Source organism: Chamaea fasciata, unplaced genomic scaffold, assembly GCF_029207755.1.
Source record: "Chamaea fasciata isolate MVZ Bird 193981 ecotype frontalis unplaced genomic scaffold, bChaFas1.0.hap1 SCAF_14, whole genome shotgun sequence".
In the NCBI taxonomy this organism is placed as follows: Eukaryota; Metazoa; Chordata; class Aves; order Passeriformes; family Sylviidae; genus Chamaea; species Chamaea fasciata.
In genome coordinates, this window is record NW_027094099.1 from 19,804,681 (window position 1) to 19,826,088 (window position 21,408).

The following is a 21,408-nucleotide window of genomic DNA, read 5'->3' on the forward strand; positions in this document are numbered from 1 at the left end:
GGAGGGAGGTGGCCCTTTGGGGAGCGGTGACACCGGCCGGCTCCGGGCTCCGGAAGGCTCCAGGCCGGGCCGGCGGGCAGCAGCAGGGACGTGACGGGATGCTGGGCGGCCCCCAGGCAGACGGGGGGGGTGTGAGCACCGGCAGTGGCAGTGGGGACAGAGCAGGGAGCTCAGTTTTCAGCACGAACACACACACAAAAAAAAAAACAAAACAGAAAAGCAGAAGTGAGCCCAGACAAAGGGCTGCGTGTGGAGACAAACTCTGCTGCGATTAGTCCGGCCGGCGCCACCTGCTTCCATGGAGATGAGAATCTCCCGACACGCCAGTCGAATCACGGCTGCCTCCGCATGCTCCTTCTACTGGGAGGAGACCCTCCTCCTCCTTCTCCTCTTCCTCCTCTTCCTCATCCTCCTCCTCTTCCTCCTCCTCTTCCTTATCCTCGTCCTCCTCCTCCTCCTCACGATGGGAGCCAAAGCTTGCAGCCCGCAGACCCCTGACTGCTGCCACCCACTCTCCTTCCCGTGCCACATCTCATCCCTGTCCCTCCCTATGGAGACCAGCGGCCTCCTGGTACCACACCCCCACAGCTCAACCTCTCCCTCTGCCTTCTTGGGGGAGCTAACAGCACCCCCTTTCCCAAACCCTCCAACTTCTGGATCGCCTGCTCCCCTTCCTGTACCCCATCCCACCTCACTCCCCTCCTCTGGCCAGCCCCTGCTGCCCTGCCCCTGCACACTGTGGCCTTTCCCTCCACCCCTTTGTGTCGGGTGAACAGCATCCCCCCCAAAGCCCTCCAATTCTTGTAATATCCCTAATTCCTCTCACCCCGTTTTTGGGGAGAGCTGAGTCCTTGCCATCAATCCCCACAAGCTTTTTGGGGTGCACATGGCCTTTCCCGTCCCCACAGCGGAGGAGAGGGGTGCCCAGCTGGACATGGGTCTCTTGAGAAGGTCATCCCCTCATTCTGTGGGTCACAGCCCCCCAGAATGAAGGGGGAGGTAGAAAATGACCCCTGTGCTGCTGGAGGGGACATAATGCAGGGACAGTGTGGGCATAGGGTCCTCACCGACCACTCCCACCCCCACTCCCCCCACCTCTGACCCCCCCAAACTGGTACCGAGGGCGGCCCCGGCTCCGGTGGAAGATGCTGCTGAGCCGGGGGGGGCGGTTCGCGGTGGTCGGGCAAGTTGAGGAGGGGGAGGAAGATGAAGGGCGGGCGAGTTAGGAGGAGCTGCTTTGCATCCCTTCACGTCAGCCCTGCCTCATTCCCTCCTTCTTCCTTCCTGCGCACCCAGCGCCGGGCCCGGAGCCGCCGCCGCCGCCCCGTGAAGCCGCCGGTGAGTCCTCACCGGACCCCCCCGTGCCCCTAAAGCCCACGCACCCCCCCTCCCGCTCCTAACGGGGGGTACAACAGCGGGGACACCGGGATGTCGCCGCCTTCCCGCCCCGCGCGACGGAGACGGGAGCGATGGCGGCGGGAGGGACCGGGAGGAGCGGGGCGGACGGGGAGGACGGGGGTCCCGGCTCCGTGCCCGCCCCTGCCCGGGGAACCCCCCGAGAACTTTCCCCGCGGCCGCGCACAAACTTTCTCCGCCGGGAAAGTTGCGGGGAGGGCGCGGGGCGGGGGGCCCTGACCTGTTGCGGGCGGGGGGAGCAGCGCGGGGAGGGACCCCCGCCGGGGGAGGGATGCTCGGGGGGCCGGGGGTCGGGCCGCACCGGGGGTCCGGCCCCCGCCAGCCGTGCCCCAAGTTTAGGGAGTTTCCCGGTGTTTGCGACCGGCCAGCGGGAAGGGTCCCGGGTGGGGTCCCCCGGGCGAAGCGCCCCGGGCAGTGAAATGCGGCGGGGAGCGGGGGGTGACTCTGTGGGCTGGTCCCGCTTCACCCTCGGTCCCGGAGCAGCCCGGGGTGTGCCGGTGCGGGACCTCCCGGTGCTCCGGGGGGATTCCATGAGGGCTGGGAGGCCTTGGGGGTCTGTGCCCAAGCAAGGCACCGAGGGGAGCTGTGTGAAAGCCCCCCGGAGCTCCGGTCAGAACAGGCTGCAATGGATGAATTGGTTATAATTAATTACTTAGTCAAGCATTAGGATTTTTCTCGTGAGCAGCTGTGTAGGAAGAGAAGGGTGACCAGGGGGAATAGGGGTGGCCCAGAGCCTGACCTGCACCAGGCTGGAGCCTGAAGCCCCCGCCAGGTGCAAGGCCTGCAGCTCCATCAGACTCCCGCACCCCACAGCATGTTCTGTGCCCCACACCACGGTCCTGTGCCCCACACCATGCTCCTACTCCCCACACCGTGCTCCCAGGCTTGCCTTGGTCACTCCTCTAGCCCAGGTTTGAAGTGGCCCCACTGGGCTGTGGCCCCAGGTGATTCCCACACGGCTCAGCTGGATCCTGCGAGTGTTCAGGCTGGCCACAGGATCAGACAAATAGATCTTGGATTGGAGGCAGACTCCAGGCATGGCTCTCACAGGGACCCTCACTGGGAGGCAGCAGCCTCAGCGTTCTCTTTGGAGGTCCCAGGGTGCCCAGTGCCTGGCTGGCCATGGGGAGCAGCACTGGGCAGCGCTGGCCGGGTTGTGAGCGTGCCCTGCTGCCACCCTGGGTGACAATGTCCTCACTGCTGCAGCAGCCATGGAGCAGGCACGTCCCCCTCGCCTGGGCACAGCTCCTCTCCTGCAGGCAGCTTTGCATCAGTGCCCTCTTGATGGGTCACACTGTGTCCCTCCAAAATGGGAAACAGGAGCTGAAGCTCTGCTGCAGCCCAGGACACATTCCCAGCCAAACCTGGGGGGTGGCTTGTAGGGCCAGGCATGGTCCCTGCAGCAGCAGGAGTTGAGCATCTCCTGTGGATCATCATGTTGACATTTTGGGGTTGATTTAATCCATGAGAAAGTGTTTGTCTCATATGGTTTTATCGGGCCATTCTAATTTATCAACTAGTTTGGGAATCGCGGTGTGGGGAGGGACGAGCACTGGCACTGTCTGGCTTTGCTCTCCAGCTGGGAATGCTGAGGAATCTCCAAAGCAATGGGTTTGTACTGCCAGGAACGTGCCAGCATCACAGCCCATGAGAGAGGCTGCCGGCACTCCTTTATTTTACAGTTATTCCTGTGGAGAAGTCAGCTCCAGCTCAGCCTCTGGGCACGTCCCTGGGGTCTGCCAGGCCACAGCCAGTGTGGGGATGAGGGGTAGCCTTGTGTCAAGGGGGCTTCCTGCTGGGTTTGTTGCCTTCTGCACCCACTCCCAGATTTGGTTTCCCAAGCCCCATCGTGTCCCTGGCTCACAGAGTGCACCTGTCTGGGCTCAGGTGCCAGCTCCTGGAATGCCCCAAATGCCTGTTCAGGGCACATGTGCCATGAAGTGGCACAGTGGGACTGGAAGAAAGCTGCAGGATGGCCGGGATGTGATGTGCCAACAGTGCCCAGTCCCATCCTTTGTGCTGCCTGTGGCTGGAGTCCTCAGAACAAGTCATGAGCCCCACTGAGCCCTTCCCAAAGGGCTTGGCCTTGGGCACAGAGACCACAATCTGTGACAGGTGTTTTCCCTTTGATCCTCTGTCCCCCATTGTCTCCTCAACCCCATGCACACCCTCCTCCTCTTCCTCTTCCTCCCTCATCCTGGCAAGTGGCTGCGGGTCGCAGTGGGGTTGGTGTGGGAGAAGAACTGGCACAGCCCGTGCCCAGCATGGCTTTCCCTCAGTCCCAGTTTCTGCCCAAAACACAGTGAAATGTGGTTGTCAGTCAGGAGGGAGGTGCTCCTGCTGAGCTGTGGAGGAAGGTCTGCATTTGTGTATTTGGGGTCTGTATTTGGACACCAGGGCGGCTGCTCTGCTCGCCTGGCTTCAGCTTCAACAGAGGAACAGGGCTCTTCCCCCTAAGGGAGCAAGCAGTGATGAACTTTCTTTCCCAAACTTTAAATTAAAGGGAAGAAACATGTTTTTGACTTTTCCTGGCCTTTCCTTGCAGCTGTCCATCTGTCGTTTGAGTGACAGTCAAGTGTTTCTAATGAAAATGAATAGGAACATTATGTCAGCACCTGTGGGCACCTCTGCAGTGTCCCTGTGCTGTCACCTCCTGGTCCTCAGAGTGTTTGGACCATGTTCCCTGCGAAGTGTCACGGTTTTTAGTTAAAGTGCCCGGTGTCTGGGTGCTCTGTTGTGCAAAGCAAAGACAGACTTGCAGAAAGTCCACGTGAATCTTCTCCGGATTGGCTCCAGGGATAACCCAGGGTGCTGGGGAACGCCATGGCCGTGAGAGGTGGGGAGGTGTAGTAGGACAAGGTACGTCCTGCAGCCCTGGAGATTCAACACCAGGTTGCTCCAAACCCCATCCAAATGGACCTTGAACACTCCCAGGGATGGGGCAGCCACTGCTTCTCTGGGCAACCTGTGACAATTCCCTGCCCTGTGTCAGTCTGATGCCATTCTTCCTGGCGCTCCAGGTCCTTGTCCAAAGTCCCTCTCCAGTGCTCTTGGAGCCCCGTTAGGCACTGGAAGGAGCCCTGAGGTCTTCCTGCAGCCTTCTCCCCTGCAGGCAAGGGCAGAGGCAGGGTTTGGCAGAGAGCACACCCAGCCAGGCCGTCCTGGGCAGTGTGTCCGCTCGGGAAGAGCGGGCAGGGAGGAGGCAGCAGCACACAGACGTGCTCATTGTTTGACTTCCACTTCTCCCCCATGGGGACTTGTGTCCGTGCCTGGGCAGGGCACACCCTGACGTGCTGTGCCTGGAGCTGTGCCTGGGGGACAGGAGTTTCCTGGGGACTGCAGGTGGGAGCCAGGATGGGATGGTGAGGCCCTGCTCGTGCTCTGCAGGGAGAATTCACTGTCCAGCCAGCCAGCCCCACAGCAGGGCTGGGGTCCCTCCCTGGGCACAGCTGGGACTGGCCCCCGGCCATCAGAGCCACACCAGGCTGGAGCCCACGTCCTGCCCGTGCTGGGGGTGACCTGGAGAAGGAGAAGAAGGGCAGGAAGGGCAGGCAGAGCTTCCAGAGGAAGAGTGCTCACCACTGCCTCTAAATTTATCTTTCCTGTTTCTCAGCAGCAACATTGTCTCATCCCCATTCTCTGTGGTGTCAGGCTTCTCTCCCCTCTCTGCCTCTCTCCTGGCACCCTGCTCCCCACCATGTTATCCCGGTTTAACCAGCTCTGTCTCTCCCCTTCTTTTGCTTTCAAGTGTTAATCCTGCTGTGCTCCCCGGCTGCTTTTCCCTTCTCTCACCTCCAGTCTGTTCCCACACCCACCATCCCAGGGCCCTCCCCGTGTCCCGCAGCACCAGCCCCTGCCCTGGGGGTTAAACTGGGGGCTGGGCAGGTGCCACCTCCTCTGGGCTCAGGGCTGGGAATCCATGAGCAAGCTGGAGAACAGAGGCAGGAGGTTTCCCTTGAGGAGCCCTTTGTCCAACCCATGATGAGAACCTTCTCCTTGGAGTCATGGAATCATTTTGGTTTGACAGGACGTTTGAGATCACAGAAGCCTCAGGGCAGCCTGCCCTGCTCATCCCCCCTGCCCAAGAGATGGCAGATCAGGGTCGTCCTGGGCTGGGTGGGTGGATCAGGGATGCCCAGGACCAGCCTGGCCAGTGGCTGCTGTTGGGAAGAATTGTTTTTGTGGTTAGGATGGGTGTTCCAGGGAGCTGCTTCCCCTCCCAGTCAATCCACAGGGATTGTGAGGGTCTCCTTCCTCACAGTTCTACTCTGAGTCTTGACCCCTCTGCTATCCAAAACGTGGCATCTTAAACTCCCAACTCAAACACCTCCCTGCTCCATGCCAGTCAATTCTTTGTTCATTTATTGAGCTGGTTGAGAGCAGGCACAGACTGACCTGCCCTCCTGGCTCTGCCCTTGGCTTTGATTCAGAGTTTGTCCTTGCTGTGGCCATTCTGTGCTTGCTGTGCACAAAGTCACCAGCCCTGGAAGTGTTCAGATGCTGTGTGGACGTGGCACTTGGGGACGTGCTCTAGTGGTGGCCTTGGCAGTGCTGGGGAACAGTTGGACTCCGTGATCTCAGAGGGTTTTCCAGCCCTGGTGATTCCATGATTCCAGCTCACATGTGCCCATGGCTGAGGGAGCTAAAGCCCCTCAGAGGAGCTCTGACCTCAGGCCAGGAGTGCCCTTTGGAGAAAGAATGCTTTCCCAGAGGCAGAACCACAGGTAGAGCTGGACGAGTCTCTGCTGAATCCCTTCACATCCATCCCCTCTGTGCCTTGGCCCAGCCCGGCCAGGCCATCACTGAGCTCCCCTGCCAAGAGCCAGCCCTGATTTATGGGGGCTCCCATGCTTTGCTTTGGCTTTGTGATTATCAGCAAGGGACACATAGAAGGAAATTATTTCAACAGCTGAATATTGTGTGTGTTTATGGGACATGCTGGCTGTGAGAAGGAAGGGCACGAAGTACAGGGGTTGTGTAGCTTGGGATGAGAACGGAGCAGGGCAAGTGGTACAGACCCCAGGGTGAGCCAGAGCTGCCAGAACCAAGGCAGAGACAGCCCAGTCCCACTGAGACCTTGGAAATATTAATTAGGATGAGTAAAAGGTGCAAATGCCCCCACCCTCCTGCTCAGGAGCGGGATTTGCCCCCTGCACCTCCCTGTATCACCCAACAAGCCCTGTCCGAGCACTTTGTGCCAGGCAGGTGGTCCATCCCCTTGTGCCCAGGGCAGCTGCCAGGCCGGGTTCATGCAGCATTGCCTCTGTTTTCAGGGGTGGGGCAGCCTGGAGCTGCAGGGCCCTGGGCGCTGCTCCGTGTCATCTGTCCAACCACTGGCACACCCCGGACAGCACTGCCAGAGCCCTCTCTTTCAGCTCCTTTTCAAAAGATAAATTTGTGTATTTTTGTATAAAATCCTGGCCTCTGCGCAGAGTCAGGAGCCCGGCAGGAGCTTTCACAGCGTGATGACACACAAAAGCACACGTGCAATAAGTGGGAATTGCGTTTCGCCCTGGCCCTGTGACCTGGCAGCAGCATGCAGCCAGCAAAGCCTCCCCAGAGCAGACACCTCTGCCTTGCCCCCAGGAAAAGCAGCCGAGTCCTGTGCTGCTGTGGATCTCAAAGGCACTGGCCATGCAGACAGGCTGGTGCTGTGGGGGCAGCAGGCGCAGCTGGCTTTGGGCCATATGGGGAGACGTGTCTTCCACACCTGGCTAGGGTCAGTCCTGAGCTGGGAATTCATGAACCGCCACCAGCAGGGACCTTTGTCCAGTGCCTCGTGCTCCATCTGTCCAACCCAGCCTCCCAAACCCTCGTCCCTGACCTGCTCAGCTGTGCAGAAAAGGATCCGAAACGTTTCCCACCTTGGGGATCTGAAAGTAGAAGTGGTATTGGCAGCTGTGCAGCTGGGTTTGTTCCTGTAATGCTGTGACACGTCAAAGAGCCTTGTTCTTGGAAAACTGGGAGCAGGGCATTCCCAGGTGGCCTGGGTGGAAGGGGGCTCAGTGCTCCCCAGTTCCTGCCCGTGGAGGAAAGCCCTGATTCCCTCCCCTCCGTTCACCTCGGGACTGTAGGAAATGGCACTCACCGTGTTTGGGGCTGGGCTGCGTGGGCTGAGCTCCGCAGTTCTTGTCCTGGAGGTGATTCCTGAGCCCCAGAGCTGGAGGTGGGTGTCCCCCATGCTGGTTCAGCTGTGCCTCGCTCACTGGGACCTTCCCCGTCTCTGAGGCAAACCACAGCTGCTGGTGCTGTGCCCAGGGACGCCCCGGGGGCTGTGGCACAGGGAGGCAGTTTCTCCAAGGCAGAGCAGCCTCAGAACCTGGAGCTGGCAGAGCAGACACAGTGTGAAGTGTCCCCCTGCCCTGCAGCCCCTCGCCTGTCCCCAGCCGCCGGCAGCGGGAGACACACACGGGGAGGATTATCCGGCTGAGTATTAATTACCACGCTCAAATTAGAACCCCTCAGCTATGATTAACTTGTTACCCAGCCCTGCGGCAGGCACAGCAGATGTGGGGACCGTGGCAGAGCTCAGCAGTGCCCAGCTGTGGGGGGACAACATCCCCGCGGGCAGCGGGCAGTGCCAGCCCTGCCGGGGCTGGGACCCCCTCGCCTCCTGCCTGGGATGGGCTGTAGGGGAGCAGTGGGGAGCTGTGTGTGCCTGTGCTGGGCCCTGCTGAGGCTCCCTGTGTGCCTCGGGGCTGGTGGCAGTGTGAGGGGTGATGTCTGTCGAGTGCAGCCTCAGGGGGTGCTCCTGGTGCTCAGCTGATCCTGTCAGCACAATCACACATGGTCTGGGGTGTTCACCTTCCCCACTGCCTTTAGCTCAGGTAGGACATTGCTGGTGCCACGAATGGATCTCGGCTGGCCCTGTGTTTATTCCTCTGTCCTCTCAGTCCAGCACAGGACAGAGCCTGGGGAGGCAGGGACAGGCAGGCCCAGGAGCCACTGTCCTGAAGAATGGACAGGCTTCACACTTGGGAATGTCAAAACTGGACTATAATTGTTCCCAAGCACAAGGGCAGCAATGCTCTTGGAAGTAATACCCTTAAGTGAGACTTTTCCCACTGTGGGGATCTTCCCTTGCACCTGAGCAGCTCTTTCACGTCCCACCAGGCGGTCTGTTCCCTTTGGGGTGACAGACATCTCCCATTTGTACCGTTTCGGGTTGGTTTTCCCCTTTTACAGCCAGCTGGGTCACACACAGCAGGATTCCTCAGCTCCTCCTGCCTGTGTGTTGTCTCCTCAGACCACATTTATGGCTCTGGCCCAAAGTCCCAGTAGTTTATGATAAACCCCGGGCCAGGGGATGCTAAGCGGGAGTGATGCCACATGGGCTCAGGACATTCCTCTCCCCCTCAGCCCTGGGCTGCTTTGGGGTCGGATGGGATCACACCTGGGTCTCTACAGGACACCAGGGTCCCTGTTGCCTCTGTCCCAGAGGACTTGCTGTCCTGGTGGGCTCCATCTCCAGTGTTTTCCTCCCTCTTTGTCCACTTTGTCACTTCCCTTTGTCCCACATCCCAGCACTGCTCTCCCCCTGCACCTTGGTTCGTTTTGGGCTGTTTGGGCGCTTTGGTGCATCCCCACACACGAGGGTCTGTCAACCCCCTCTGCTGAAGGTGCCAAATGAGCTGGGGCAGTGCCGGGACTCACAGACCCGGCTGAAGGCCCTGTTGGGTCTTTCCAGGCAGGGCTGGGTGCTGGCAGGTTTAGAACTTGCAGGGCAAAAGGGGCTGCAGCCGCCCTTTGCCCCCTGCTCCCTGCAGGATCTAGCACAGGGTCAGGCCCCTGGGTTTGCCTCTGCCACAGCCATCCCTGGTCTTTCCCTGCAGGGTTTGGGGGCTGACCTGGATTCACACTTGCTCCTACAGATTTGTGTGCTCGGGGTGTTTGATCCCTCATTTTCCAGAGGAGCAGTGAGCTGGCGAAGGGAGCCGGGGCCAGCACGGCTGAGTCCTGTTTCCTTTCTGTCCCCATCTGCATGTGTGAGTGCTGGGAACGGGTTTGTCAGCGCCTCGGCGCCTTTCAGGGTCTTCGCAAAGAGCAGATTTATTTTCTGCTATGCTGAGAATTAGCTCCCCTTTCTTCCTCTTCCCTCTGCCCCCGCTGGAAAGAGAGAGAATGCAGGGAAGAAGAAAGGATTTCCATCACGGCGGTGATTGGCACAGCCCTGAATGAGAGGTCATTCCAGCCAGCTCTTTCTTTTCAGGGCCCTTTTTTCCTGCTCCCTGTATTCAGGCTGGCAGCATTCTTTCTTTTCAAAGCTCCTCTGTCTGTCTCTCTCTTCCCCCTCCTTTATTTTTCATCCCTTTTCTTTACTTTTGCTGTCTTTTCATTCTGTTTTTCTCCACCCCCTTGGGGCTCCATTTTTTTCTTTCCCTTTTCCTCTATTCAGTTCCTTTTTTTTTCTTCTCGCATCTCTTTTGAATAGCTCGGCTATTTTCGGAGAGGAAAGGGACTGTGCCGGGGAGAAGCCGTTACAGCAAGGAGGAACTTGAAAGTCTTTTCTTTCCCTGTTTATTTCATTTAAAAGCAAAAATTGTTTTCCAAGGCAGAGCGAGGGTTCTGTGTGGAGCCTTTGAAGCCAGGCTGGGACGGCAGCAGGGCTGAGGGCTCTCCCTGCTCCTGGCAGTGCTGCATTTGCTGCTGCTCCCAAAGCCCTGACAAACCCCCAGAGCACCGGGGCTCTGGGTGGGGGTGCTGCCAGGGGGGCTCCAGGCAGCAGCAGCCCCTCTCCCTCAGCTCTCCCCACACCTGATTTAAAGGCTCTTCCTGCATCTGGGCCCAGGAGCAGCAGCGTTTTTAGGGATGACGTGACCGTGAGCTCTAAAGGCAGATCCTGGACCTCTCCACTGCCACAAATACCTGCGTGGACAGGGATGGGAGCAGAGGGGACGTGTCTGTTCCAAAGGGGAATGGGGGGCTCACGCAGGGAGCCGTGAGGACACGAGGGATGTGCCAGGACAGAGTCAGGTGTGCAGGGTGTGCATCAGTCCTGTCACCCACTGCACCCAGATCCGAGGGACACAACGTGCCAGGGTTCAGTCCTTCCCCAGGGGAATGGCAGGAGGGGTCTCACACACATCCATGAGGCCACAGTGATTCCGGTGGCTCTGAGGAAACCCCTCACTCAGCAGATGAGGCTGGGCCCCGTGTCACTGCTCCAGGTGCCACCAGGGCTCAGCCCATTGTCACCGCTGCCCAGGTGCCCTGGTGCCATGCTCCAGGAAGGGCTGTGAGGGCAGAAGGGCTGGAAGATCAGGCCTGAAGCACGATCAGTTTGTTCTGCCAGGGAGGAGATGTTGAGCCCTGTGGCACAGCAGCAGGAGCTCCTTGGCCAGGCTGCTGGGGCCAAGAAGAATCCCCTTCCCAAAACGCTCCCTGCCTGGGCACCACCCTGGGCATGGACCATTGGTGGCTTCGGTGCAGCTCCAGTGGGGCTTTGGTTCAGTTCTGATGCAGCTTTGGTGAGGTTTTGGTGCAGTTTTGATGCCCCTTTGAGTGCTCCCAGAGCACAGGTTTTCCACCCCCTGGCTGGAGCAGAATGCTGGCTCCAGTGTTTGCTCTGCTCAGCCCATACAAAGCTCCCTCAGGGGACCTCCCCAGAGCAGGGACAGTGCTGGTGGCCACGGGCCTGCTCCGTTGGGCTCCTGGCTGTGCCACAACACAGGAATCCCGTGGAAGTGGCCCCGAGTCAGAGCCAGGCTCCCCACTCCTTCCCCTGGCCCCAGAGCCCGGAGTGGCCTGTCCTTCCTCCCATCTTTCCATTACCTCCGTGCCCAAATGGATGCAATCAGGACCCTGATTTTCAGGAAACACCTTTTTCCACATGAATTTTAGTCTCCCCTTGTTTTGCTGTGACACAGTTTGAGGGTGATCTTTGGCACAGGAGCTGCTGACTTCCATGCTGGCTGTGTTACGATCATGGAGTCATGGAATCCCAGATTTGGAGGGACCCCAGGGATCAGAAGAGATCCGATCTTTTCTGGGTAAAGTCCAGGCGGGACAAGAGGGGCTGGAGTCAGGGCTGTCAGGTGCTGGAGAAGGGGTGGCAGGGCATTGTCACCCCACTGTCCTGGGCCAAGAGGCACTTTGGGCTGTGGGCAGGGTCCTGTGCCAGGCGTGTGGGCTGCAGGAGGGCGGGAGCGGGGCCGGGGCCCGGTGGTTAATTAAATAGATCATTCCTTTAAAGTGAGATTCAAATAATTGTAACCCTGAGATAGAGAAGGCATTGGAGGAGATGAAAAGGGAGAGAGAGAAAGGAAGCAAAGGACAGAGGTTCAGAATGGAGAGGGAGATTAGGAGAGAGATGAAAGAGAGAAGAGAAAGATAAGAGGGAGAGAGGGGACAGATCTCGGCGCGAGATGGGCGTTGCCAGGGAAACGGGAAGAATGAGGGAGCAACTGGAGGGATGGAGGAGCAGAGGATACTGGGGGTGGGGAGCGAGGGATGGAGGAACAGAGGGATGGAGGCTGGCAGGATGGAGGGGCGGAGGGGAGCAGAGGGATGGAGGAACAGAGTGACAGAGGGATAGAGAAGTGAGGGATGGAGGGATGGAGGAGGGGGGAGATGGAGGCTGGAGGGATGGAGGAGCAGAGGGATAGAACCTCAGTGTCAGAAGGAGGAAAATGGGGATTTCTAGAACAGGAAGCAGGAGTGGGGTGTCACAGCTCAGCACAGGTGTCTGTTTGCTGGGAGGAGCATTTGGGATGGCAGCTCTGTCCCTCTGCAGTGAGCAGCCGCAGCACCCGCTGCTGTCCTTAGCCTGACTCTCTCCCCCCAGTTCTCATGGTGGATCCCTTATCCCTGGCAGATGATGGAGGAACCAGGCAGCTCTGTGCTCATCACACTTTTGTTCTGCAGCACTGGTAACCTCTGGTTATGTGAAAGCCTCTCCCTTTTCCCTCCCAGTCCCAGTTTGCCAAGAGCCATACATTTTCAGAGGGGTAAATATTTACCTCTGATTGATGGACACAGTAATCAGAGTGAGAATATCCCAGTTCTGTGGAATATTTTCAGAGGAAATACCCATGAAGAGGCTGAGGAGAGTTTGACATGCTCTGATAACACCCTCTCCTCCATGAGCCCTTGTCTCTCCCAGGGCCTCACTTTCCCCAACCTGGTTTTCCACCTGCTCTTATTAAAAAAATTATCAACATCCCTCTGCAAATCCCAGGTTGTGTCCTTTGTTTTGTGAAGCCAAAGCCCCCAAAGATGACTCTCCCTCCACCAAGAAGCACTTCAGTGACACGAGTGATGTCACATCTGTCCCTGGTTGGAGATTGCAGCCGCTCTCTGATCCACCCACAGTGGAGGTTTCTTTTTTCTGGAGAAGTTTTCCTTAAAACAGAAGTTTTCCTTTAAAAATGTAGTTTGACAGTACCTAGTGTGGAGACACGGACTGAATTTAAACAGGTGTTTGTTTTATGTGGCAGCAGCACCTGGCCCCTGTGGCTCCTGGCCTTTTCTCAGAGCTTTGGCTCGTTTTTACAGCAGTTCCTCTGAATCAGGGTCAGTTCTGGGGTGAGAAGTGCCAGTTTTGGTTCTGCCGCTGTGTGTGGAGCCGCTCTGTGGGTCAGCCCCTGGCACACACCACTGACACAGAGCCAGGGCCGGGCAGCGCAGCTGGGGTGACCCCCAAATCCTTGGGCTGGTGCAGGACAGACATGCTGGGTCAAGTTTAAGAATAATTTTAGTTGTGATTTTCAGGAAAACAACATTTTTCTGTTTGGAATTGTGGGGGGTTGAGCAGCTTTATGTGAAATCTTCAGGCAAGATGAAAGCCTGTTTTTCCCCCTTTATTAAATTTAAATGAAGGCTGCTTTTGAGAAAGAAAGGAAAATAAAATCAAAGGTTTTTCTCACAAATATCAGATCCATTATCATCCATTTTCTGGTAAAAAGTCTTGAACAGTTTTCCTACCTCCTTCCCCAGTGAGAACCTCCCAAGCCCAGAGTCTCACTTTGTCCTGGGGCTCCATCCTGTGCCTTGGGAGCTTTTCCCCCAAGGTCTGCACCCCCACATCTGTCCCCAGGGCACCTCCCAGGACCCCCAGGCACTGGGAGCAGTGTCTGCAGGAGGGTCCCGCAGAGAACCCTGCAATGGGGGTCCCACAATGGGGGTCCTGCAATGGGATAGCCAGGAGCAAGTCCTAAATGTCCTCTTTGCTGTGGCACCAGGCTTGTCAGGCAGCCTGGGAACCTGTGCAGGGCCTCAGGTGTCCTAAACTGCTGCTGGTGCCAGCTGGGCTCTGGCACCTGCTCAGGTAGTTCACTTACCCTGACAGAGCGGTGGCAGCAGGGTAGGCTCCTGCACACCTGGTGGGGGTCTCAGCTGCTCCTTGGGAGAGCTGAGAAGTAAATCCACCCCCCAAACCATCTGATTTGGGGTGCCTGGGTCTCCCTTCCCCGCAGGAGTGGTGGGGTGAGGGCTGGTGAACGCTCTGTGCAGGTGAGGGGAGCTGGGAATGGGGCTGGGTGGCAGAAAGGGGTCCTGGGGGCTGTCAGGGCAGCTGGGCCCTGCTCCCCCCCAGAGCTGCCCCCAGGGTCCGTGGCTTGGGTGGCTCTGAGGCTGTGGGGACTCCTTTAGCTCAGACCCTTTTGGGTCTCAGGTGTTACAGGCAAACCTGTGGGTGCAAAGGTGAGGCTTCTGTGCGTGAGGCGGAATGTTTTTGTGCTGCTCAGCTGAGGGTTTTCCAGGCCCTTATCTCTAGAGTGGGGGGCTGGCCAAGGGGCCAGGTGGGGTGGCACAAGGATCGGGCAGGTGGGTGAAACTGAGCAAGGTAAAACAGCAAAGGAAGAGGAAATGAGTCCACAGACACAGGACAGAGCCTGGTGGCTGGAAAACCTGGAATCGAGCAAGGAATGTGCTGGGAGTGGGGAGCCTGTTGTGCAGATGCTGCTGCCAGGGGGACCTGGAGAGAAGTGGGTATTTGGGGGGCTAATCATGGAGCAAAAGAGGAAAATAGAAGTAAAATAGCACAAAGTGAAAGCCATGAAAAAAAAAGTACTTTAAGTGACCAGGTGGTGAGTGAGGAGCAGGTGGAGGCTCTGAGGGGGGCAGCCAGGGCAAGGGAGGGCAGGGTCTGCAGGATGTGCCAGGGCAGAGCCTGGATCTTCCCAGGCGTGTTGGGAAAGATGGGAGGAGAGACTGCACCAAAACTAAACTTTGAAGTGGGAGGAGAAATGATGAAAGAACCCCGAATTTCATAACCCTAAAGTATCAGGGACAGCAGCCACCACTGCTGGCCCCAGGTGCATCTTGTCCTGCGGTGCTGGAGAGGGGGAGATGGATGACGGGCTGGGAGAGATGGATGATGGGCTGGGAGCTCGGCACGTGCCACTGGCAGAGGGGACACTCCCAGTGTGCCTGTGTGACCCCCACGTGGGAGAAGGATGGGCAGGTGAGGGTTTGCATCCGGAAATGAGCCCGAGGGACTCGAGCCTGGCCCAAAGGGCTGGACTTGAAAACTATTTTTATTAAGGTTCTTAAGGCCTGGAGGAGGTTTTAGTTCCCAGCAGCAGCACTGGAGAGGGTCGGGGAAAGGCTGTGGGTGCGGCCGCAGGTCTGGAGCTCTGTGCCGGGCAGGAGGAGGAGCTGCAGGAGGTGTTTGTGTCCCCGCTGGGATCCGCGCTGGGACAGGGTCTCTGCGGCGCTCGGGGGCTCTGCGTGCTCCGGCCCCGGGCACCGTCGTGCGGCAGGACCCGGCTCCGTCCCCGCGATGGAGCCGGGTCTGTGTTTGCGCCGCCCGGGCACGGCTGGCAGCGGCTCCCGCGGAGCGCAGAGGCGCTGGCAGCGCTCCGCGTTCCGGCTGCCGGGAGTTTCCCGGGGGAGCTGAAATACATGACCCCACCTCGCTGCCGGTGTGTTGGGAAACGGCGCATCCAGCCGCCCTGGCAAGTCCCGAGGCGCGAACAGGGAAGTGAGAGCGGGAAGTGAAACAGCTGCCCCTGCCCTGTTCCTGCTTCCCGGTGCGGAGTTTGTGCAGCTGCGGCTCCGGAGCGCCGTGCCCTCGGACGGCAAAGCTTCTCCGCCGCGTCCCGGGGCTCGTGTGTGCGATGGAGACACGTGCAGAGAGGTTTGTGCGGCGCAGGGCTTCGGCTTTCCCGCTGAGCGGGGGAGCTCAGCCCCTTTCCCGGTGCCCAGAGCAGGAACCCACATTTACTTTCCCCTAAAAGCCTCTGTTTTGGGGTGGTTTTAGGACCCCCTGGTACTGGTCTGGGGAGCGTGTGAGTGCGCTGTTCTCGCAGCTGCCTTGTCTCGTGGTGCTTGTTTTGGGGGGCAGAGCCCCAGCACCGTGCTGGGGGGCCCGCTGACCCCTCTGCCATGCGGGGGTCGTGGGGGGAGCAGCAGGGTCTCCTCTCCCTGTCCCTTCTCCTGTGCCCGCAATGGGCAGCTCAGGGGCCCCAGGGAAGGGGGTCCCAGCCGGCGGGGCACGGCCCGGGGCTGCTCGGGGCACGCCGGCAGCCGCCTTCCTGACTGCTCCCTCTTCTTCCTCCCAACCCTCCTCCTCTTCCCGCCGCCGCCCTCCCCCACTCCTTGCTTTGTTTCGCTGCCTCCGCACTAGTCCTCCCCTCATCCCCTTCCTTCTCCTCCTTCTCCCACCCCCATCCTCTTCCTCTCCATCTCCTCCCTGCATGCGGCCGCCCCTCCCCTCCGTTCTGTCCCTGCCGCCCCTGTCCCTGCCCGCTGGCTCTGGGGACGGGGTGCCCGGGCAGTGGGGGGCTTGGCTGAGACCTTTCCCCTGGCAGCTCAGGCCTGGGCAGGGTCCCCTCACCGCTGCGTGTGACCCTGGGCCAGGAGTCACCGGTGCTGTGGCCAGTGCCAGCCCCGCAGTGGCCCAGCAGATGGGAGGGAACTGAGGGGGACCCGGTACCCCGAATGTCTGCGGGCGGCCGAGCCCCTGTGGTTGGTGTTGCTCCCTTTCTCTGTCTTTTCTCACACTGGTTCTTGACCTTCCCCATCATCCCATCCTCTTCCCTGTCCCGCGCCTTGTGCTGTGGCTGGTGTTGGGGTGCACAGGGCACTGGCACGAGGGGACGCTTTTGGGGTCGGCAGGAGCAGGCAGCACAGAGAGGCCGATGTCCCCAGCCACGCTCAGTGTCCCTGTAGCCGACCTGGCTGCAGGGATGATGCCCAGGCACTGTGGGGTTTCCCTTCTCCAAGGTGGAGGTTCATCCCACAATCTCCTCGTGCTGGGCAGGTTCTCCTGGGACTGTGACAGGATCTGGCTCAGAATTTATCCCTGTTTTACCTCCCCCGCAGGATTCCTTTGTTGTAGCTGCAGGAATAATTGTATTTAGGAGAACACTCCTTCAGCAGGAGGAAGCAGCAGCTCCCAGGCACATCCCTGCCAGTCCTCACTGCTGGGGGGAGGATGTCTGGTGGTGCTGGGACCCCCAGGGTGAGTGTGCCAGCCACCAGTGCTGAGCCCAGCACAGCCTCTGCCTCTGCCTAGGCCCACTGCTGGGCAGGCTGTGTCCTGGTGGGTCTGGGCCCCATCCCTCTTGCTCCCTGTGCAGTTGCTGCTCCTGCCAGAGCTCAGAGCCACACTCAGCTGAGACCAGTTTCCAAACTGTGTGGGCGCTTGTTCCCTGGAGTCACTCCTAGGAGCCTGAGGGCATGCAAGCCGCCAAACCCCATTGCCAGGAACTAATAGCGCATCCAGAGAGGCTGACAGTGGGCACGGATCCAAGCTTCCCTCCTCCTCCCAGCCCTGCAGTGGAAACCCTCAGGGCTGCTCTGCCTCCACATCCTGGGGTGTGTGGTGCTGGGGACCCACGCTGGCATCACCCGTGTCAGTCTGGGGTTCCCTGAGGAAGGGAGTGAGGGCTGGATGAGCCCCTGTGGCACAGTGTCGGTGGGGGGGTGCCAGGGCTCAGGGCCGTGTCTCTCCCTCCCCAGCCATGACAGCGTAGGCTGGCGGCGAGAGATGGATCGGTTCAGCGAGTGCGGGACGCAGACGGACGCCGTGGTGGTGCTGTCCCTGGCACAGGCCGCCGTCCTGGGGCTGGTGTCCGACAATGAGCTGCTCGGGGCCACCGTCACCCCTGCCGGCTTCTTCCCGGGGCTGGCTGGGGAGCAGCAGGACAGTGCCCCCGTGGAGCCTGGGGAGCCCGAGGGTGAGGAGCAGGTGCCTGGGGACGGGCAGGACGAGGACACCCTGGAAGCAGACTCCTCCCTGGAGAAGCATGCCCGTAGGAGGAAGAGGCCACCTGTGAGGCTGATGCCCAAGGTCAAGAGGGAGAAGGCGGAGGCGGAGGCTGAGCCACCGTACGAAGTGTCCGTCCCCGGGGACGAGGAGGGCGAGGGGCAGCACGGCCACGCGCCCCAGCCCCCGGAGCCCAGCCAGGAGCCGGCGGTGCAGAGCGGGGCCGTGAAGATGATCGACCTGGGCACCTTCAGCAGGAAGCCCCGACGCCTGCGGCACCTGCGCCGGCACCGGGAGCTGGAGGGCGCCGAGCGCCGGCGCAGGGGCAGTGACCCGGCCAGCGGCCACCCGGGGGCCCCGCAGACCGTGGGCGCCCTGGAGGCGGCTGCCCCGTCCCCTGGGGAGGCGGAGGCCCCCGCGCCGGCATCCCCCGAGCAGGTGAAGAGCGAGCAGGGCTGTGGCTGGCAGGAGCCGGGGGAGCTGGAGGCGGCCGGGGGCACCAGCGAGCACAGCAGGAAGGCGCAGCTGGACCGGCTGGACATCAACGTGCAGATCGACGACTCCTACCTGGTGGAGGCCGGGGACCGCCAGAAGCGCTGGCAGTGCCGCATGTGCGAGAAGTCCTACACCTCCAAGTACAACCTGGTGACCCACATCCTGGGCCACAACGGCATCAAGCCCCACTCCTGCCCGCACTGCAACAAGCTGTTCAAGCAGCCCAGCCACCTGCAGACCCACCTGCTGACGCACCAGGGCACGCGGCCGCACAAGTGCGGGGTGTGCAGCAAGGCCTTCACTCAGACCAGCCACCTGAAGCGGCACATGCTGCTGCACACCGACATCAAGCCCTACAGCTGCCGCTTCTGCGGCCGCGGCTTCGCCTACCCCAGCGAGCTGAAGGCGCACGAGGTGAAGCACGAGAGCGGGCGCTGCCACGTGTGCGTGGAGTGCGGCCTGGACTTCTCCACGCTCACCCAGCTGAAGCGGCACCTGGCCACGCACCAGGGCCCCACGCTTTACCAGTGCCTGGAGTGCAGCAAGTCCTTCCACTACCGCAGCCAGCTGCAGAACCACATGCTGAAGCACCAGAACGTCCGGCCCTTTGTCTGCACCGAGTGCGGGATGGAGTTCAGCCAGATCCACCACCTCAAGCAGCACTCGCTCACGCACAAGGTAGGGGCTCAGGGTCCTCTGCTGCTGCCCTCATCGTGCCCAGAGGAGATGTGCCAGCTCTGGATGCGGGTGCTGGCGGACAGGAGTGTCCCAGTGCCCCCAGACTTGGGGAAGGTGGGTGGTGCAGGTGGGCTGTAGCACCTGTGGCTGGAATTAGCTGAGGTCACTGACTTGCAGTGAGGGGGTCCCTGGGACCCAGCCCCTGCCCTTCTGGGGGTTCCCTTCCTCAGGGAGGGAGTTTTAGACTCAGGGGGTCCTGTCCAGGAGCTGTCACCGCCCCTCTGGGCAGGCTGTATGTGGGTGTTTGCCCTTTTCCTTTAATGGGGAGCAATTGGGCTGAGCCCCAGAGCAGAGCTGGCACTCAGCTGCACTTACAGAGCCTGTCCGGCCCCCAACCCAGAGCCCCTGCATGTTGCTGGGCTCAGGCCAGGCTCGTGTGTCCCCAGTGCCTGGGGGTCTGCCCAAGCTCCCCCCCGGCCCACAGCTGTCCCACCCCTGGCAGGGCGTGAAGGAGTTCAAGTGCGAGGTGTGCGGGCGGGAGTTCACCCTGCAGGCCAACATGAAGCGGCACATGCTGATCCACACCAGCGTCCGGCCCTACCAGTGCCACATCTGCTTCAAGACCTTCGTGCAGAAGCAGACGCTCAAGACCCACATGATCGTGCACTCGCCCGTGAAGCCGTTCAAGTGCAAGGTACCGGCGGGCCTGGGGGGCTGATGGAGCTGGGGATGGGAGAGCACAGGTCCTGCTCTGCTGTGCCCCGGAGTCTGGCCAGGCTGAGCACTTGGGCATGGATGCAGCTTTGTGATGCCTCCCCTGCTGGCTTGGGCATGGAATTCCTGCTCCAAGCTGTGACGGGAGCGTTTCTGCTGCTGAAATGACGACCAGTGCCTCTCTCTGACCAGTGCTGGATGCTCTGGAGCTCCCAGCAGCACCAACACTGCCTCCCCAAGCCCCCCACACAGAGCAGGAGGAGGGAGGGAGCCCCGTTATCCTTGGCAGGAGCCAAGAGGGACCACGAGGTTACTGTTGGTGGGAGCCCCAGGGGGCCCTGGGGGGCAGTCTGTGCTGCAGACCTTTGCCAGCTCTGGGGCTGACCGTGGGCACGCTGCCGGCAGGTCTGTGGGAAATCCTTCAACCGCATGTACAACCTGCTGGGCCACATGCACCTGCACGCTGGCAGCAAGCCCTTCAAGTGTCCCTACTGCTCCAGCAAGTTCAACCTGAAGGGCAACCTCAGCCGGCACATGAAGGTCAAGCACGGGGTGATGGACATCAGCCTGGACAGCCAAGGTGGGTCCCCGGCGCGGTCTGGGCACCGTGACTGCCCCACAGCCCTGGGAGCTGGGCTGTGCTGTGCTGGCAGGTTCACACTTCTTCTCACCCAAGGGATGCCCCCACAAGAGGCCCAGGTCCAGCTGGGCTGTGGCTCCCGGGGAGTTCCAGGCTCCAAACCCAGGGAGGGGGGAGCTGCTGGCCCCAGCCCTCCCCACAGGTCTGTCAGTGTGTGTCCCTGTGCTGACTCCTAGATGCCATGATGGAGCTGGCGGGGGCTGATCACACCGAGCTGGATGGCCAGCAGGAGATGGATGACTTCGAGGAGGAGAACTCTTACGGCTACGGGGCTGTGGGCAACCCCCCGGACGAGCACACGCTGGCCGAGCAGGCCATGAAGGAGATGGCCTACTACAACATGTTGTAGCCAAGGCTGGTGGGGCTGCGGGGGCTTGGTGGGGTTAAGAGGGGCTGCAGCACCCAGCCAGTCCCCCCAGAGCCAGAGGGATGGCTTCCACTGGGCTTGGGGAACGCAGGGATGTCCAGAAGACTTTGCTGGACCTGCCTTGGCTCTGTTGCCGCCCCCCTGCCCCTGCCTGCACCCTGCACCCGGTGACTTGAAGCTGCAGGCAGGGGAGGCATGACCCAGCAGATCACTGAATGAGTAAGGATGGAAGGGGCTGCTGTAGAGCAAGATGATGAGCATCACTAATTATTCTACCTCCTGGGTCCCCCCCCGCTGCACAGGGGTTCCCCCTGATGGGCAGAAGCCCCTGCCCACATGAGGAGGTGGGTTCGCATTTCCCACTCACCCCGGGGCTCCCTGTGTCGGGCCCTGGGACACAGAATAGAGTATTTTCGTAGAAGCTCAGGGCGCAGTCAGTGCCCACAGCTCCGGGTCTGGAGCTGCAGCCAGCGGTGGATCCGGGGGAGGCAAACCCAGCCCAGCCCCAGCAAATGATGGTATTTTGAAAGTAATTTATTTTTTTCAGATGTGCCGCGTGGTTGGATTTATCTTTTCACTGAGTTCAGTTCCCTTCAACCAATGTGCTTTGTAAACCTGTGTAAGCCGTGTGGTCTGTGTGGGGAGAGGGGGTTGTGAGGGGCTGAGGACCAGAGCGGGGTCCTGGGCAGAGCCCCCCACTAAGGCACTGGCACCCCGTCCTTGCCCCCCGGCTGCTGGGGGGCTGGAGGAAAAGGCTCTCACTGGGGCAGCCTGAGTGCGGGTTTGCCTCCTGCTTGCCCAGGGCTTTGGCAGGGAAGCAGCTGGAGCAGAGCTGACTCTGGGACCACTCTTTGGGCTCTTCACTCTGCTGAGGGGCAGAGGACTCGCAGCACCCACAGCATTGCCCTCCAAGTGTACCCAGAGCTGGGTCGGGTCCTGGCAGGCATC

General features: G+C 60.4%; 1 protein-coding gene across 5 annotated transcripts; it reads left to right on the forward strand.

Annotated features, from left to right (window-relative positions):
• Positions 1 to 1,289: 1,289 nt before the first annotated feature.
• Positions 1,290 to 21,078, forward strand: ZNF710 (zinc finger protein 710). Of its 5 annotated transcripts, none has more exons than XM_066195938.1 (5): positions 1,290 to 1,338; positions 17,320 to 18,739; positions 19,242 to 19,433; positions 19,859 to 20,033; positions 20,270 to 21,078. In XM_066195938.1, exons 2-5 carry the CDS (start codon positions 17,348 to 17,350, stop codon positions 20,440 to 20,442), a joined length of 1,932 nt encoding a protein of 643 aa, XP_066052035.1. In that variant the 5' UTR covers positions 1,290 to 1,338; positions 17,320 to 17,347; the 3' UTR covers positions 20,443 to 21,078. The 5 variants fall into 5 exon arrangements, with proteins under 5 accessions (XP_066052035.1, XP_066052036.1, XP_066052034.1 ...); XM_066195939.1 differs by lacking the exon at positions 1,290 to 1,338 and adding an exon at positions 13,806 to 13,866; XM_066195937.1 differs by lacking the exon at positions 1,290 to 1,338 and adding an exon at positions 15,269 to 15,493.
• The last annotated feature ends 330 nt before the right edge of the window (positions 21,079 to 21,408 follow it).

Coding starts and splice junctions, on each gene's coding strand:
- ZNF710 (XM_066195935.1), top strand. CDS start 17,252: ATGAGCCCCTGTGGCACAGTGTCGGTGGGGGGGTGCCAGGGCTCAGGG. Junction 19,434..19,858: donor TGAAGCCGTTCAAGTGCAAG/GTACCGGCGGGC, acceptor CGCTGCCGGCAG/GTCTGTGGGAAATCCTTCAA. Junction 20,034..20,269: donor CATCAGCCTGGACAGCCAAG/GTGGGTCCCCGG, acceptor GCTGACTCCTAG/ATGCCATGATGGAGCTGGCG.